The 20589-nt window shown below is 31.6% G+C and overlaps 1 protein-coding gene across 2 annotated transcripts in view; it reads right to left on the reverse strand.

Moving 5' to 3' along the window:
* Nucleotides 1–3994: 3994 nt before the first annotated feature.
* Nucleotides 3995–20589, reverse strand: part of ADAMTS5 (ADAM metallopeptidase with thrombospondin type 1 motif 5) — a 91163-nt gene continuing 74568 nt past the window's right edge. For both annotated transcript variants that reach the window (XM_074213949.1, XM_074213950.1), the window contains 4 exons: nt 19096–19279; nt 18374–18549; nt 14905–15080; nt 3995–10799 (listed from right to left, as the gene is read on the reverse strand). In XM_074213949.1, coding sequence (XP_074070050.1) covers nt 10238–10799; nt 14905–15080; nt 18374–18549; nt 19096–19279 — 1098 coding nt within the window. In that variant the 3' untranslated portion in view covers nt 3995–10237. The remainder of the gene's footprint in view (nt 10800–14904; nt 15081–18373; nt 18550–19095; nt 19280–20589) is intronic.

The following is a 20589-nucleotide window of genomic DNA, read 5'->3' on the forward strand; positions in this document are numbered from 1 at the left end:
AATCAAGATGATCTGCAAACCTCTAAATGGGAACCACTGGACCAGATGATAATATAATTGGTTGAATTAAGAATTAGTTTAACGATCAAACCCTGAAAGTGGTTGTTCATTTGTTGATGTCTGCATAGAAGGAGGATTCTAATAACAATTTGTCACTGACCTGACAACATTTTTGCCAATAAATAATTGACATAAGATAGCTAATATGGTTGATGACCAAGTCAGAATTCAAAAGAAAGTATACAGGGGAAAATATTAAGAGGATGGGAAAGGTAGAAAGAGACTAAGTTATGAAGATCTTTAAATGCCAAACAAAGGACTTTGTGTTTGCTCCTAGAAGTGATAAGGAGCCATTAGTTTATTAAATAGGGGAGTGGTATGAGACATGGGATGTGGCTGTGTGAGAAAAAAGGAGCATATTTTAGAGATGGTATAAAGGTAGAAGATAAGCCACTTGAAGAACTGGAAGAAACATAAGAGATATTTTCTTCCAAGTTTGCCATTTTATAGAAGAGGAACCTGAAACTCAGATATGTTGTGACTTGATAATCAATAACAGTTAGGACTAGAACCCAGGTCTCATAGCTCTTAATCCAGAGTCCAAGACTATTCACTACTTCCAGGCATTTTATTTTTACTTCTGCTACCTCTTATCTACTGATTAATGAATCTTCACTAATTAATTCAATAGTTCAGATTTTCTTCAGGCATGGAAAACTACTCAAAGCAGAGATATTACTTTCACCAACATTTTAATAAAGAAATATGATCATTTATTTAGAACAAAAATTAGTTGAATTCAATTTCAAGATACTGAAATATCTCAATACCATGCAGAATAGGTAAGACATAATTACAAAAGGCACATTGTATTACTTAATTGGCATAAAGCTTATTGTAAAATCATTTCAATTTTAAAATATTGTTAGTTTTTCTCAGATTTTGGTCCTGCCCAAAGTTAGGAAAGTTAGTTTTCAAGAATTGGATTTCAAGTGTTATACATTGCAATAATACATCCATTCTACTTAGTAGTAGTAACTTGTTTTTAACAGCTACCTCTCTGTTAAATTTTCCTGCTGAAATTATATGAGCCTCTGCATTTGTCTCAACTCTGCACTCTTACTTTTTTTTGGCTTTTCATTTACTTCCATTTGAACAGTAACTGCCTTGCACTAATGGAGTAAAGTCTGTCTGCACTTGGTCTGGACTTAATCTTCTAATTTCATAGTAGCCCCCATTTTTCTGTGTGAATCACACCTTATCTCAGAAGTCTCATGGTTTAAATACCACCAAATGTAGATTGGAATAAAAGTTAACCTATTACCTCAAAAAATATGCTAGGAAAGCCTAGAACTGGTTTCTTTGTATTCTTCTGTCTCAACTTTTGTTACCCTACTGAAACTTTATAATTTCTTGCATAGATAACTGTAATAATCTTCTAATTCAACTCCATGCATGCAATTTCCCCATCTCTTTCCCTTTGTCTCAACCAAACCAACTTGCTCTTGCCATCATTACTTTCTTGCAGCTTCATCACCTCATGCTCCTGATCAAGATTGTTTATCTTTTCTATGAGATCACCGAACCTATCCAGTAATTTTCATTATCCCTTAATTCAGTAATACTAGTTTCTTATTGTTCCTAACCATAAATTATTTATTACATAGAACAAAAACATCAAATGTAGAGTAAGGGAGATTACCTGCTTAGTTATTTATTTTTACTACATAGGAAAAGAATGCTTAGTTATTTATTTTTACTACACAGGAAAAGAATGGAGGTACAGCAAAGGTGAACTAATTGGACAGTGAATTCCATATCCTTTTTTCAAATAGTCCACTTTATGTACAATAATTTGTACAACAGTATAAGTTAAAAGTTTGTATGAGCAAGGGGGCCAGATAATCGACTTTTGGTTTGACTTCCTATAAAAGATTAGTTATAGAAAAGAATGTTTACTAGCTATGAAATAGTAGGAGGGCACTATGCATAGGCAATAGAGAGAGTATTTGTTAGCAACATATTTCAGTAGTAAGGGTATGGATTGTTTTATGTAAACTCTTTATAAAGCATAAAGTTATGTGCTTGAAAAACACCTGCAGTGTGCATGCTTAGACATTTGTGCAAGGGCAAATAAATCTAGCCAAGAAATATTTATAAGTACCTACTGTCCTAAGTGTTGGTGATTCAAAGAAGAGCAAAAACATTCCCTGCTCTCAAGGAGCTCACATTATAATAGGTGCGACAAAATGGCAATAATTACACCTATCCATAATATGCAATGCAAAGGAAGGTAACTCCATCACAAAAGTGAATAGGCATCTCTTTTTTAACTTTAGAATTTACATTTGCATTTTAGAAAAACATCTCTTCCGTCAGCAGATTTCTTTATATCTTAACACCATATTGTTTCCCTATATAATACAGTGATTTTTCTTCAATTGATTCTAACCATTTTTCAAGGCTCAGTTCATCTATGAATTCTCCCTTGATAATTCAAGTCCATATTTATCTTTCATTCTTTGAACTATCACAGAATAATATGACAGAATTTTATATTTGATGAATATTTTCCTGTGTTGTTTCCTAGTTATTTCTCCAGTGAACATGAATCTAATTCTCTAAACACCTAGCATATATAAAGTATATGCATATGATGATCACTTATTGATATAGTTTTTATGATACCAAAATATATAATCAATTTGATAAAATATTTAGTGAATTCCATTTTTTGAAAGTCAAATTCCATTACTAAATTTATTAATATAATAGGATGTTGGCTTAATCATCTAGCTTTATTTCTAGCAATACAAGTGCCATTTTGTTTATCTCAGTGAAGTGAATTATAATGTATTCTGATTTCAAATTTACAATATGTGTGAGGGGAAAACACAAAACATTTTAGGTATAAGGTAAATCATGATAATTTTATATATTTAAAAACATTATTGTATTTGGAAAGTCAAACTGTACGTGTAATATTGGGGAAAATATTTACTTTTTTGCTATCTAGTTTCTTTATGAAAAGTACATTTTGATTATTTTGTGTCATTAGTTTTTTATTCATAATACTCCCTTTTTTTCAAAAAATAGCACAAGTAGAGAGTACTGAGTATCATATCTTCAAGAAATTTAGCTCTTCCAGTGTACATTCTTGAATATAGAATATAAAAGTAGAATCACAGCCCAAAGGTATATTATATGTGGTTTTAGAAGTGACCTAATATACAGTTTATGTTGATTATTTCCATGTAAGCTAGGTATGTAGCAATTGATATGTACCAAGTATTTAATTTCATGATGTGAAATAATATATCATTAAAATAATCACTAATTTAATGAAGAAGGTAAAATAATATGTTTGAATGGCTCAGTTCAAATAGATTTTACCTGAAAAACTGATTGTTGTAAAATGCAAACTATGTGATAGTGTTTTAATAGTTATTCATATGGAATATAGTTTTAAACAGTTTAAAATCCACTTAGAATTATGTACCTCAATTTTCCAAATAATGTTGTTGTGTTCCTTTTTTTACATTAATTGTAATACACAAATCATAAATACACAAAGAAATTTAACCTTCTGAATGTAGAAAGGACTATTAAAATGACTGTTCAAAGAAAATAATGGAAGTTTTCAATCTTTTACTCTTCTGTACAAATTATTTTCAAGATATCTGTTTTCCTCTCTATCTTTTTGTGTTTCTTGACTGGTGATTTTCTGATAATTCTGTATAATTTGGTACAAAAATAAAATAACAATTTATTTCATTGCTTAAATCATTCAAATTGAGCCTGATGTTTTTTCTATTTGGTTAGATATTGACAAAGTATATTATAACACACTTACATAATTTCCACTAAGTAATTTTTGTAATATATAAGCATTATTTTATAATAATTTCTCAAAGTATAGACCAATAACTTTTCTTCCATGCTTGACAAACAACCTTTCATAGAGAGTATGGATATATGTGTGTTTGTGTGTGTGTGTGTGTGTGTGTAGTTATACATATAAACATATATAATTGCAGTCAAACAAATAACTGATTTCAATTCTAAATCTACATTGTATTGCCAAAGTAGGTCGGAATTCTTTTAATCTCGTGAAATATATTGTAATTTTTTGGTGAAAAATATTGTGAACAAAGATATATTTAAGATCTAGCTTTATAATCTGACAGAAGACAAAGTAAGCCAACAAATCCATTGTTGTCATTTAAAGGTGATATGGAATATACATGAATAAATACTTAAATTTTATTCATTGACTATTCTGCTTCTCCAATTTGATCCTCTGAATTTTTCCATTCATCAAAATGTATAGCTACAACAGCATTTTTTCATTCTTTAAATTAATAGGAGAAAATCTTCAGCTATGCATATACCAGGATAGCTTTAAGGGTACCAATCATAGTTGAAAAAATGAACTTTGATTATCATGTTTTCAAATTTTTTATAGTCTCATATTCACATTCATTCTTATCAACAAGAACGATTCTATTTACTTTCATTGAGGAATCAGGAATAAAATATATGCCCCCCCATATGCAAAGACTCACAGCCTTAAAATGCATTGAAATGCTACATTTTGTGTGTTGTCATTGGAGAAGTCAGATAGTGCCTTAAGATTTCTTTTTTTTAAAAAGTCTTCCAACCCAGTTTTGGACTTTTTGTTTATTCTAATGAACCTTATATAACCATGGGTAATGGAATTGGACCAAAATAATTGGTTGGGTTTTTATATTTGTTCACTTTGTTTTGGGTATAGCATGACTTTTCCATAGAGTGAAATCATAAGATCAAGGCTGCAAGCATCAGTTTTGCTTTGTTGCTACTGTGTTGCTAGTTATCAATGAATTGTAAAACAATTCGTCTTTTTGTGATCTCTTTTTATGATATATTGTTATTAATTTATATCTAGATTCTTACTGAGTTCTACATTGAAAGTAGCTCAGTATTCCTAACACTATATCATATTAACTCCTGAAATCTCCCAATTGAATATAGATTTCTACAAAACTGTTTTTTGGTTTCCAAATTAATTTCCTGTCAGTTTCTCATATCTACTTAATTGTATGATACACAATCTAATGACATGGTGCTAGATAGAATTGTTTAAAAATTATTATAGAGATATCATCTTCATAATGAATGACAATGTAGGGCTCTTAAAAAGACTATTTTAACTGATTTGAATGGTCATTTCAGGAGAGTAATTTGAGCAATGTAAACATAGTTTTAGGTGGTAAATTTTTAGAAAAGTAGTAAAGTTTTACATGTTTCTATCTATATATATCCCATCCATGATGACTTTTATACTAGTATATCTATAGCAATCATCTAAGTAGTTATTAATATTTTGTTGACTCTTACTTAGGCATACAAGTAATTCATCTTAATAAATATGGTCATGAAGTCATAAAAAGTATAAGTGGCCATGAATCCATAAAGCTGATTTGGTTTATGCCTCCTTCCTAAAATGGGAAATACTGTTCTATTTTCATTAATTAACTCTCAGGGTATGTAAACTACAAAGCTCTATGGAGATGGGAATTAGAGAGGAAACAGAAAATTAACAAAACTGCCTACAGAATTAGTATAATACTTCTAGAAAATACTGGAAGGCTATTATTGGCTAGCCCATTACATCAACATTGTTAATGAACAAAGGCTTAGTGTGAATGTATTTGCCAATTTTGATTCGACTGCAATTTTTTGTTTTTGTTTTTTGATCAGACACAAATTACACCCACAGGGCTCACTATCCAGACATCATATCTAGGAAGTATATTCCATTGTTTCTGATTGCTAATCACTGAGATTAGCACTTCCTGGCATTTCCATCACCAGGACCCTACCCCACCAATAATGGATATACATCACTCTTAGACAATTCATTTACTGCCTAAATTATAGTAATCTGTATGATTTGAGCACATTCCTGAACTCCACCTGGAAAATTCCTAAAACTTTCTTAAATTTTATCCCTTATTATCTGGAATGATCTTTGTCATTTATTCTCAAAGAAGACCATGACATCTGGAGAGGTGATGCCATGACAAGCACATTAATTAGATTTTAATGAGGGTGTGATGTGCTGAGTTCATCAGTCTCACTTTCTCCTCCAGAGTGATCTGGGTTCAGTGGCCAGATATGAATCAGGAAGCAATCAGGGTTAAGTGACTTGCCCAGGATCACACAGCTAGTGTCAAATGTCTGAGACTGAATTTGAACTCCCATCCTTCTGTCTCCAAGGCTCTATCCTCTGTCACCTAGCTGCCCTATTACATGGAATAGTACTTTGAACATAGTATTTAAAGTCTGTTGAAGTAAAATGAATTCCTTGAATCATATCAAGGAAAGATAAAATTTGGTGCATAGACATTGTATCCAAAGCTAAAGTTTAAGAGAAAAACCCTAAACTCTGTCTTAAAAAGACAATAATGTGCAAAGAAGAGATGAATACTATTGTAAACTTTCTTTAAAGAGGAAAGACATAGCATCAGAATATGAATATCTGTGTGTATCGATATACTTGTGTATGCATGTATAATTTTTTTTGATTTTTCTTTTGACCTGTGACTTCATCAGAGAAAACTTGGTTTGGAAAATCTTTCTAACAGTGCATATCAACAATTTGCCTAGTGTCACACAAAATCTTTTTGACTTCAAGACCACATCTCAATTATATCACATTGCTTTTCCTGTCTTTAGAAATAGATATTTTAATATATATGCAAATACATATATATGTATATATGTGTAATAACACAAAGAGAGCTCTTCTATTAAAAATGCAAGGCAATCAGTGCAAATTCACAAAAATATACTTCACAATATACATAGGAAGCATAACTTTTTAAAAAGGTGGATATCTAGCAAAACATTATATATATGTTATATACATATGAATGTATATATAATATATACATATAACATATGTATAAAATACATAAGAATTTGCAAAATTTGACATTTTTATTAAATAAAAATAAATAATTTCATTACACAAGTTCACATACCAGGTGCAAAAAACAGTAAATTCTTTCTCAGTGCAATATTTCTTTTTTATCTTTAGGATTGAATTCTTTTTTTTTATAAGTGGGATAGAATTATTTAGCTAGAGGGACAATGGACTTGAATTTGCCAAATCCTTAAGACTCTCCTATGAAGTATTTTTAAACAGAGGCAAAATTAAATTTAATCATTATTTTATAATCAGAAAAAGAAACTATTTTCTCTTATTCTTTTTTCTTCATAAGGAAAGAAATTTTAGGAGTTACTAAATTTTGTGGATGAAATTTCATTGTCATCAAACCTGGGCATTTCAACTCAACTCAAGTTTGTTAGGAGGAAGCTGCCCCAAGCTTTAGGGACCCTAGAATTTTTTAAGGGCATAATGAAAATTAAGGCATGGATTGCAGGATCAGAATCAGAAGATGCCTTAAAGGTCATCTCCTGTAAACTCTTCCATTTTACAGATATGAAGAAATAGAGATATTTTTTAAAATTATAACTAGCAAAGAAGGGATTTGAATTCAGGTCCTCTGACTCCAAAACTAGCACTTTTCTCAAAGTATATGCTGTCTTCCACTTCTAAGTACAAAAATAAAATCTATAGGACCATAGATCTAGAGCTAGAAGGGACCTCAGAAGATTGAATTTCTGTCCTTTTCCCCAACACATACTCATTATGCTTTAGAGATATGGAAGTATCCATTTCTCTGAACTGCATTGTCCAGTCCCAGTCTTTCCATTCTTACATTCTAAAAGTCATTCTACCCCATCTATCAATAATAGCAGCAGATACTGCTTGGACAAAAGAAACAGGGTCCTTTATATATATAGCAGTTAGAAATAGTGGTTTGTTTGTTTTTAATTCTCTATGTCATTTGAATAATAAATACTAACACTGTAATTTAATATTCAAGAGGAATATCTTCCTCAGAAAGAAAATGAAAAGCACCACTTATTTTTTATATCTGAAGTATTTTATGGTTCCGTCACAGAGAAACACAAATGCATGCAATAATTCTGACTAAACTCAGGTTTGTTAGGAAGTGGCAGCCCTGAACTTCAAGGACCCTAGAATTTTTCAGGCATAATGAAACTAAGCCATGTATATAGGATCAAAAGCTGAGAATTGTCAGGGGTCACCTCCTTTAGATTCTTCTTTTGCATGCAATGGTGAATATCTATCTTCAGCATGATCACAATCAAATGGTGCAAAATGGTAAATTGTGGATATATTTACAAAGTATCAGAACAATTAGTTGAAATTTGAGTTTTGGTTATATAAGTGAACAACTTCAGTTGTTTTTTTATAGAACCATGTACAATGTGTTTTGATCATGTGAAGAAATTATGTTACATAAGAGGGAAATCAAGAAAAATGGTTTGAATAAATACATTGGACATAATATCGATTGGTCTCTAAGACAGCCAGGATAACAAAGTAGGTGTAATGCTAAAATACAATGCAAATGAAGTAAAACACTCTAGGCAACTGGAACATACAAAATGACTAGCAAAAAGACAAATTAAAATAAGGAATTTAAACACAGCAGCCATAATCTGTATTGGGAAAGTCACAATCTGGATTGATATGTGTTGAATAACCCATATCAAATAAAATTATCTTTCTTCTGCCAAATATTAAGTATCTCTAAAGTGAAATACTCCCAAATAACCATTTAAATCAATAGATTATAAGCATTCTTTGCTCTATGCAAATACAATACATAAACATTCAGATTATCCTTCTATAAATTATATCATGTCTACCAGTATTATAACATCAAATATATGTGGTTATGGCTATCATAAGAATAAGAAAAGAATACTCTGAAATTTCTCCAAGTTTAGTTCTCTATGATACTTTAAAAATTTATAATATGATATAAATAACATTAATAGTGTAAATATTATAATGGTCTACATATTTTTAGACTTTAAACTCATGTAACCAAAATTTGATTGGGGAGGAGAGATTCTGTCTTATATGGTTAATATCAAAGATTTTTTCTAGCATAATACCAATTCAACATTTTTTTTTTAATTTGGGAAAAAATCTTTAGTATATTTAGTATATAAGCATGTTTAATATATCAATTATTTCTCTCAAAAATAAATTATTAACCTCTACAAGGAAAAAAATCTTATTGACATTGATGGCAACCACATCTGGATGTAGTTAATTTCTGAGTGAGAACTACTATTTTTAATAAAACAAAAAATATAAGGTAATCAAAAGATTAATTACTTATATAATATTGTTTTTAACAAAACAAAATGAACAACCATCACATTACATAATTTCTGATAAAAAAGATTCTAGGATAAGTAGAGATACATTCCTATTTGTTGGGTGTCTTTACCTATTAAGGAAAATATAGCCTCTCTAATAGCTACTTTTAAGCACATGAAACTTTAGATTTCACTAGCAAACCACAGGAAGAAAACAATCAAGAATATTCAATTGACAATACTGTAAAATATTTGATTTTTTTCCTAAATGTTAAATTTCAAGTTCCCTTCCCTCTGAAGTTTTAAAAAAAATCCAAATTCTATGGACTTACATACATATATACATATAAAAGATGTTCTAATTAATTTGGCTGGTAACCTGAAAAATACAGGTACTCATATATCAGATAAGAAAGTCTTTTTATATGTTTATAAGGATTCTGGTAATCTCTGCTCAAGAATTTTTAAAATTATTATGTCATAGTATGTCTTTTAAAAATATCTTGTCTATTATCAACAGAAAAAATATTTTTCCAGTAAAATATCCACAGCTTTTTCTGGAAAATGGGAAAAACTGAAAACAGCTGCAGACCTACTTTGGTCAATCACTTTATATATAGAATGAATAATTTTAATAGAACCAAGTTATATAAAAATATGTATTTACAAACAGCAAAAATAAATCATAATTGAAAATTATGATGATGTCTTAAAAGGCATTCTTTAAGAGGTAGGTGATAAATGGGAAATAGGTTTATACTCTTCAAATACCATATGAGCTCACATTCATTCATTTTTCTATTCCTTTTAGACTAGAGGGTTTATAACAATTTTCAAGACTTTCTTTGTCATATTCTAAGGTTTAAAAAACAGATTCTGTCCATGATTTGAATTATAAAAGTAATTACAGTGAAGTTCATATTTTTCCACCCAAGGCAAGGCTGACATGTTCAATTATTTTTCTAAACAGAATCAAAACTTCATGTTAACATTTCTTTAGGAAACACTTCTTGAATGCTAAGGGCCTCTGAGACAGTATACATCCTTGTGCTAATTTTCTGTGTCCATCCTGGCATTGCACAGTCCTGGTGTGCCAGCCTGTGTCACATGTTGTAGAACAGGAAAGCCATGGGCCTGTAACCCATTGTGAAGTCTGTGGTCCCATTTTATTGTTTCCATAATGACTGATTGAGTTTGATTTGGATGTTGACTTTTTGGGAACAAAGAAGCTATAGCGGACATCTACTGTTTTGCTTGGGTCTGTTGCAAGAATTTGAACTATAAGAATCTCTTTTGTAGCTGAATATCCCATCCCATGCAAGAAGTCATCCTTGTGGCTCCAACCACTGTAGTTCATGACAGTCCCATTGATGTCAATAATAGTCTCTGATGTAGATATCATATACTTTCCATTGATTAAGTACTCACCATTTTTCTTTTTCAGGGCTAAGTAAGCAGTAAATCTGTTCTGGTCTTTTGCCTTGAATTGTCGAACTTTGATGTGGGTGGCACCTTCAGGTATCCTCACTACATCTGTGTAACCCTTACTAAGAGACAAAGAGTGATAGAGATATACAGAGATATCAAACAGAGAGAAAGAGAGAGAGAGAGAGAGAGAGAGAGAGAGAGAGAGAGAGAGAGAGAGAGAGAGAGAGAGATGGAGGTAAAGAGGGAGGGACAGAAACAGAGAGAAGGAAACAGAATAGGTAAGTAACTGATCAAACAAATTGGTATTACATTTCAATTTTGTCATGATATATAGGAAAGAGTCACAGTCTAACCTTTAGGAAATTGAGAGGCTCAAAGAGCTCAAAGACTGAAAATTTCATCTAAAATTCCCAAGTAGCAGAGTTAGGATTTGAATTCAGATATAGGGGGAAAATCCCCACCCATTCCTTTCCCCCTCCCTCTCCCCTCCATTCCTGGGCAGCACTCTTTGCACAATACCAGCTTAGCTTTCTTTAAAGTAAATTTCTATAAAGCCAGAAGAGACAAGGATTGGTGTTTTGTTGTTTTAGAGACCTCTCTGTGAAGAATTTCCTTTACCAATGCAGATTGGCACTTGTCATGAAATATATATTTTTAGACTTTACAAAACCTACTTATGGTCACACAACCATAGGACATGGCCATATGGTCTAGTTTCTGAAACAACTCTATCCACTCTATCCATCATGTTTTTCTGTAAAATCAGACTGTTTCTCTTAAAATTTTCTCAATTCAATAAAATATTAGTTAGAATATGCTCCATTATTATATTGTCTTTTGCTTATAAAAAAACATTCAATTTTACTCATTATGGTGAATCTGTGACCCATGGTTCTTAAATATCATGTCAATATAAAAATTCTGTCAGATCCTACAAACCTGGAATGCCTTTGAATAAGGTATTGAAACAGACTAAGACAGGTATCTGAGAATTAGTCTAGCTAAGACTGAAGTGTCTCATCACCAGAAAGGTGGCCAGGATATGATGAATTTTTTTTTGTACAGCAATTCATGAAATCATCTGTTGAGGGAATAGATACACTAACAAAATCACAAATACTTTGAAATATCAAATGACATGACAATATACAAAAATATCATATGTAGTTCTACTTTTCCTTGTGAAACCTAAAAAAACCTATAAAGATTCATTCTTACAATTTCATGAGTAATTTCTGGAAAGTAAATAGAGATGAACCTCCCTATTTTCTAGATGAATAAACAAAGATATAAGTAGATGAAATGTCTTTCTCCAAATCACAGCTATAAAAATATGAGAACAAAGCTTACCTCAACTTACAGGCCTTTATTTTGTCAGAAGGCAATACTGTCAATATAACAGGCATGACATGCAGTCGTAAAATGTATTAATCTACTCCTCATTTTGCTATAAGCTATCAAAATAGCAACAGTTTAGAAAATGCTATATATGTCTTATTTTTACTTTTAGTATATTTTTCTTAGCTATGCTTCCTTTCTTAAGGTCCATCATATTGGAATAACAATGAGACTATATGGAAAAAATAATGGACCTATGCTCAGAAAACCTGAGTTTAAATACTTTCTCTACTAATACTTAGCTATGTGACTATGACCAACTCATCTGATTTTTGTGTCTTTCTCCAATAAGAATAATAAAACTTGTTCTAAGTACTTTGCATGGTTTTTATGAATATATATTTATAAATGTTAAAGTTCTACAGAAATATTAAGGAGAGATTTTCTGATAACAGCGTATTTGGATAAATCCTAATTCTCCTCCCCTGAGTAAAATTTCTTTGAGGGAAGGAATTGTCTTATTTTAAGAGTTCTCATCTTCAGTGCTTAGCATAAAGAAAGTATTTCACAATTATTTAATGAAATAAAATAAAATGAACTTTGATAACTCAAGAGAGATTTTTTATACCAACTTTTATGTTATAGCAATAGTGTTGTGATGAGAGAGCTTTTATTGTCATAGCCTCAGCAATGCATATTTTTATTTGGTAGTCTCAATTTCTTTTCCTGTTATGAAATTTTGTTGACATCAACATCTATTCCCTAGAAAAAGCAGTATGAATTTGAAATGTTGGAGGTGGAAAAGAGACTAAGAGTTTGCAGTCTGTATGCTTTCTGGCAGGTAATGGAAATATCTTTGGGGAAGTCAAAGTGGATAAACTGCACTAGTGGCCCAATAAGAATATTGATTATTTTTCTGGAGACTTGCAGAAAATAATATAGGCAGTCTAGATTGCTAATGCTATTTTAGCATTTTCAATGTAACCTGGATACCATGTGAACCATACCTGTATCACTGTTATACATGTGAATTAAAAGGTAAGAGGTGAGTATAGTGGATGCAATACATCTTTTATTTAATTTAACAAACATTTGTTAGAGTTTACTATATTGCAAGGAATTTGGGAAAACTTGTAGCACAGTTTGATGGGATTGTAAATTTTATGAAGGAGAATATTATAACACAAGACTGAAAAACATGTTGAACTCATATTATGGAGAGTTTTTAATGCCAAACTGAAAGTTTATAGTTTACTCTGTATGTATTTGGAAACTACTTACTTTTTTTAAGTAGAAGTGTGACTTTACCTTATGAAGACTATTTTGACATATTATGTGTGGGGAACATTAATTTGTCATACTAACCTGACCCAAGTAGAGTGAAACTTAATCACTATTAAGCAAAACACATTTTATGTAAAATTTTACCTTACATGGAAATTTGTTAAAAAAAAAACATTTTTAAGAATTTAGTATGAAAGCTCTAGCCTAGACCATATGTAGAAGGATTTAGTTAGTGATTCTTATTAAAAATGTTTTGATAAAGTTGGTAACTTAGCTTTCTGTGTACATAAAAACAAGCCACAGAGTAATGAACACTGGCAATTCTTATGTAACTATGAAGTGCTAACACATGGGTGATATTGCTTTGTACAGTCATATTCTAAAATGAAGCATCAAATCACCACTCGTATATAATAAGTCACATATCATGTGATTGGGTCAAATTGCATAACTGGGGATTCATATTGAATACTTTGGGGACATTTGAAATACTGCATAAAGAAATGTATATATATATATATATATATATATATATATATATATATATATATGTATGTATATGTATATAATAGTTCCCCATATATCAGCAAAAGTAGAGAAGCTAGGAGCAGCTAGGTGGCACAGTGGATAGAGCACTGGCTCTGGAGTCAAGAGTACCTGAGTTCAAATCCGGCCCCAGACACTTAATAATTACCTTGGGCAAGTCACTTAACCCCATTTGCCTTGCAAAAAAACAAACCCTAAAAAAAGTAGAGAAGCTATCATAAAATTTTAAGATCATACCATAACCTCCCTAATATTACCAATATTGTAAGATGACTTAGTAATGACAATATTTAGCCTAAAGGATGTCATTAAGAAAATGCACAAAAACCTAAAAATGTACAAAAGCCTTAAAAATAGAGTTTGGCATATGGAAATTGGGATGGATAAGAACTGCATCAATTATGAAGGTAATAGGTCATGATAAAATGAGCAATTGAGAAAATGTTCACATTAATGATATTACAGGTTCATTAAAATATCAATTTTTCTGTTAACTCTCATTATGTCAATAAATATTTTGCTCAAAATATAAAATAAAACATACCTCTAAAAATATTGAGCTGAAAAATTTTATCAAGAAAGTACCTTGTACTGTATTTCCATTATAATGTAGAACAATATTGAATCATAGAAAGTGAGACCTAGAAGGCATCTATTAGAGATTATGTTTATTTTAAGGATATGAGATCATTGATCTCATATAATTTATACAAGCTGAGTTATTTTTACTACTGAGCATTCAAAAGACTTTCCTAACTTAAAGAATTCAACACTTGAAGGCAGTTATATTTGTGACCTCAAGGCCAGAGAGCATCCCTTATTGCCTGAAGATTGTATGACTTCATATTTACAGCTTTCAGATCTTTGCACCTCTTATTGTCTTCATATTTACAATTTGTTATTATGAAAACATAATATGTTGCCACCTAACCTCTAATGTTTCATATTTCATACATAAACCTAAATAAAAATATTACTCACTATATTCATTTGAAAATTTAACATTTTGAATATAAAGCTTAATTATAATAAGGAATATCTGCATTATCATATTACCTTCTTTTATTAAATGTTCCCATGACTTTTGTACAGCTGGAATTATCTCCTCCACATACACCACACTTATCGTATTGGAGCTTTGAACCAATAATGTTGTCACAACCAGTTCTCACACACTTCCCTTGAACACAGATTGAATTACTGTATGGTCTACATTCAGTTCCATCCTTCACCTAGATAATTAAGAACAAATTAATTTAGAATTTCAATCACTTGGTTTACTTGGTACACCAATAATTTCTACTTCATCATTTTAAAAAGTTTGCTTAGAAGGATGGTGTGCCATTAAAGCATAGCATTCACAAAAGCAATGAACTAAATGGTTGTTGGCATTTTGGTAGGCAATTCCAGGCAAACCTTTAGTTTGTAAATCTAGAAATCTTATTTATAAAATGATCCACAGGTCACCCTTTCCAAAATTAATATTTTCTCTTCCATTGTGATCACTGTGAAACTTGCTTTAGTAAGTGGTGGAAAATACTGTTTAGCAGCTAGATGTTGTATAGGAGGGAGCATTAGCAAGATGTGCTAGTAAATGTTTAATAACTGACTGCAACATGTTTGAATTGGTTCCTGCATATCTCTGGTGCCACTACAAACCCTGAAATGGTACTGTATTGTTATTATTAATTTATGACTAATCATCTCAAAGTTAAAATGAAGATCTCAACTTAGAAGGATTTAGCTATTATCTACTGAATGGTCTCAAATCTCAATGGAGATGAACAGATGGAGACATTCTTGGTCAGTCTGAGGAAGCAAGTTAAAAGACAGTCTAATTGTGATGACCAATGGACTCAGGAGAATTTACTTTAGGGAATATTGGCAACGTTGTCTAATAATTCTCACTTATTTTTTGCTTGATTCATGAACCTGTGAAACAGTGGTTCTCTCTCTCTCTCTCTCTCTATATATATATATATATATATATACACATATATATATATGTATATATATATATGTATGTATGTATGTATGTATATATATCGGAACAGAGAAAGGGACCCAAAAAGACACAGAGAATTTTAAAATTCAATTTAAAATTGAAGAAAATTTGATTGGGTGTAACTAATTTAGCTCCCTTAGATTATTTACCATTTAGAAGATAAAACACTTTGGAACAGATTTTCATAGATATTCCTATGACGTACTTATTTGTTTGGTTGTTTTGGTTTGACCCTATAAAGATATGATCCTACTTTTTTAAAAAAAAATTTTGCAAGGCAAAAAGCGGCTTGCCCAAGGTCACACAGCTAGGTAATCTTTAAGTGTCTGAGGCTGGATTTGAACTCAGGTACTCCTGACTCCAGGACTGGTGCTCTATCCACTGCACCACCTAGCCATCCCTTGATCCTACTCTTAGGTTAGAAGCTCCTTCCTTCTAGAGCAGAAATTAATAATTACCTAGCTGTGTGACCTTGGGCAAGTCACTCTCCCCCATCGCCTTGCAAGAAAGAAAGAAAGAAAGAAAGAAAGAAAGAAAGAAAGAAAGAAAGAAAGAAAGAAAGAAGTACTAGATCAGGGGCAGCCAGATGGCACAGTGGATAGAGCACCAGCCCTAGAGTCAGGAAGTTCAAATCCGGCCTCAGACACTTGATACTTACTAGTTGTGTGATCTTGGGCAAGTCATTTAACCCCAATGCCTTGCGTAAACCTTAAAAAAAAGATTACTATTGCAGTCATAAAAAAAGTGAATTTTAACCACAAATCTAACATTTAGTGGCCATAAATTCATGGCCATATGAACCATAGGCAATTCCAACATTTATCTCTGAATTATAGCCAATTCTAACATTTATCTGCTAAATGATAGATTGTAATCTGAGTTTGGTGGAGGGCATTCCCACACAGTTATACTATGTATTTTTGATGTATTCCTATATTTTATATGACATATGTATGCTATAACACAACTACTTCAAAAGGTCATAAATCCTTTATAACTTTAAATTTAAGAATAAGCATATATCTTTTTTATTGTTAGAAAAACTTGGTTAAACTTTAGAACAATCTAATATTCCTTTTTATGGTTTAGATTTTTTTACAGATAAAAATATTATAATTTTCAATATTATAAAATGGATAAAATCAGTTGTACCTGAGTTCAAGCCCCATTTTTTTATGTTTTTACAAGGCAAATGGGGTTAAGTGGCTTGCCCAAGGCCACACAGCTAGGTAATTATTAAGTGTCTGAGGCCGGATTTGAACTTCCTGACTCTAGGGCTGGTGCTCTATCCACTGTGCCATCTGGCTACCCCTGATCTAGTACTTTTTTCTTTCTTTCTTTCTTTGTTTTTTTGCAAGACAATAGGGGGAGTGACTTGCCCAAGGTCACACAGCTAGGTAATTATTAAGCGTCTGAGGTCAGACTTGAACTCAGGTACTCCTGACTCCAGGGTTAGTGCTCTATCCACTGTGTTACCTAGCTGCCCTACATCTAGCATCTTAACAGCTGTGAAAAGCTGCTTCTTTTTCATTTATTTATTTATTTATTTATTTAATATTTATTTATTCTCATTTTTCTTAAGGAGAAAGAGATAAAGAAAAGAGAAGGAGAATTAGTAATAAAGCCCTTAATGATGTTTTCATGGTGTCATAAAACTTCCCCTGAATACAGACTGAATTACATTTAACTCCATCCTTCATTTAGGTAACTGGGAATACATTAATGATGTCATCAAAAGGAATAATCTCTCTAAAGTTGCAGATCATAGTGACCTATAAGATGGTTACTGATAAGATAAATCCCTAATTCTACATTCTGCTAATGTCTACAACTGTTAAAGTAAGAATCCAAGACAAGTATTATGGGACATACTGTGATGCTGCAGGAACAATAGAAGGCTCTCTTTCCAATACAAATACATGATACCTGTAATTTCTGCTTTGTAATTTTAATTTTTTGGAAGGATACCTGAAAACTTGTAGTCAAAGCATATAGTCCCTAAAGATAGACTAAATTATTGTAGACATTTTGTTGGGAGATTCAAGATAAGTTTTATAAAACTAGAAATCTTAATGGGAGAACTAAAGTCCTTAATTCTCTTTTTTCTATGTGTAACCCTTTCTAAAAATATATTTTATATTATTTTATTTATATTATATATTATACATCCAACATTATATGATATATTTGGTGAAAGGTTATAGGGGTGAAGACAAATAAAAACAAGAAAAGATCATTTCTTAGGGAAATATATAATAATTAGTAGCACTTAATAATATATCAAGGAAAAAAGACTGTTTTGCATTATTTACTATGAAAATCCTTGGGAAATAGTTAGCTTTATCTTCTTTACATATTCCTTAATAAAAATGTTTAATTACCTAATAACCCTAAATAAGGTATTCTGTTTGGTTTGAAATAGTTGCTATTGTAAAATTCAAGTAGCACCCAGCCATTCTTTCTGTCACAGGGTTTATACTGCCAAACAATTTACACAAAAGAATAAGTAAATATAATTACCTTTGGGGAAAATACCACATAGTAGCCTGTTCCTTTGGCTCGACATGTCAGCTTACACACATCTGCAGGCAGAACTCCAGCATATTTGGGGACCCACTCCACAAATGTCTTGATTCCTTTTATATCTGACTGAAATCCATTTTTAGCTTCACATTGTTCCTGACGAAAGGCTTTAGCTAGAAAACAAGCATCCTAGCATTCAGATCTATATCTATATTTACTGTAAGTGCCAACACATTGGGAATTTTCTATTGTTTCAGTCTTAGATCATTTGGAGATTTTGCTTCAAGGGCAAGATGCAAAAATCATCCCTGATTTTGTTCTTTCTCTCCTTTCTAAATATTCCTATATTTTACTTAGTGCTAAGAATCAGTTTGTTTTCTCCCAGAACTTTGGTTATCATCATCATCATCATCATCATCATCATCATCATCATCATCACCATCAATACCATGTTGTTGAATTTTTATTATTACTAAATTTATTATTACTAAATTATTTTTCTATATGTCTCAATTATTTGAATACTGTAGAAACCAGGGATTCTAGGGAATGCCTACAATAACTTTCCCTTGAACTACACTTTCACTTCCACCATTTTCCTAAGGTGATGCCATCAAAATTAGTAATTTCTTATCACAGTGACCTAAAAGATGAATCTCTGTCTGCTAATGTCTACAAATGTTAAAATAAGAATCCAAGACAAATATTAAGGAACATACCATATGTTGGACACGCTGTGATGCTGCAGGAACGATAGATGGCTCTCTTTCCAGTACAGTATCGCCCATTGTTTCTAGGTGCTGGGTTATTACAGTGGCGAAAAGCAAATTGAACTCCTCCCCCACATGAACGAGAACATTGACCCCAGGAACCCCAGGAACCCCAGTTGCCATGGTTTGATGTCTGAAATGCAAAATGGAAGATGTTTCAAATGGGAATAAAAATCTTGCTAAAATTTGTAATATCCTTGGGATTATATTTGGAAATTACTGTTCAGATTTTAGTTTTCATTGTATTCATAGGGTCATCTAGTAATCTTATCTCCCTCTACTGATAGGGAAGTCAAGGCCAGAACAGGGCTAGTCATATATTTAAGGTCACACAGATAGTGAGTAACCAGGCCAGGATTCAAATAGATTTAAGGACTTCAAATTCTTTTTGCTTTCTACCATATCACTTCACCATGTCAAACTATGAGATGTTGCAGAGACTGCAGAGTCCAAAATGGATGTAACCATTATACACAGATTTAACTAACCAGTTACTTGATCCTTTCCTAGAACAGTAGGATCCAAATGGTTTATATTATCTAAGTGCCAGTAAAAGGAAGGCATCACTTCATAGTAGCCACAGAATATCCTTCTACCTATAGATTTTATTATGGTATTTTTAAAACAGAACAGTCTCAGAGCCATCTTTTTATCTACTATTACCTTGTGGACTACTATTCTTTTACAATTAATGATTTTTTTTTCTCTTAACAAATTTTCTATCTTACAGCTGTATGTAAAGTTCTGCTGTTGATAACTCTGTAGCAGGAAAATCTAAAGAATCTGATAATTAGGTCCAAAAATTATTTCACAATATTAACTTTTAGATGCAAAGCATTTTAAATATATGACTTCATTTTATTCACATAACCTTCTAAGAAATATACATTAAGGTATATCAGTGTATGTATCTCTATATATACATATATATATGTTTATATATCTTTATATAATTATTGTCCCCATTTCACATTTAGGGTTACTGAATCAAAAATGCTGCTACCCACAGCCACTGAACTAGAGCACACTGCCTGTCAGGGATTGGGTCCATGTCTCTCCAGGTGCTAAGTTAGATGTTCTTTCTACTACATTATGCTACTTTTCCTTTTGAATCATACATCCATTCATAATTACAGAATATTAGAACTGAGGACAGTGAAGAAACTGAAGCTTCCCTGGAAAGAATACAATGTCTACTTGCATAGCGATATATTGAAAAATCAGTAATTTCATCAGTATGAATATCATCACAACTATAACAGATTAAAGTCCCTTCATCTTGAGCATTTGTTCTGATAATCAATTGGCTAAAATTGAGCCTCTCCACATTTGGCCAGCTTTTTTGAATGACAACAATTGGTATATCGACAGACTGTTCTTATAACATTCTCTCAGTAAGATATGTCCTACTCTCATAATCTATGTATGAGATGTATCATAAGT

Source organism: Macrotis lagotis, chromosome 1 (genome assembly GCF_037893015.1).
Source record: "Macrotis lagotis isolate mMagLag1 chromosome 1, bilby.v1.9.chrom.fasta, whole genome shotgun sequence".
Taxonomy (NCBI): Eukaryota; Metazoa; Chordata; class Mammalia; order Peramelemorphia; family Peramelidae; genus Macrotis; species Macrotis lagotis.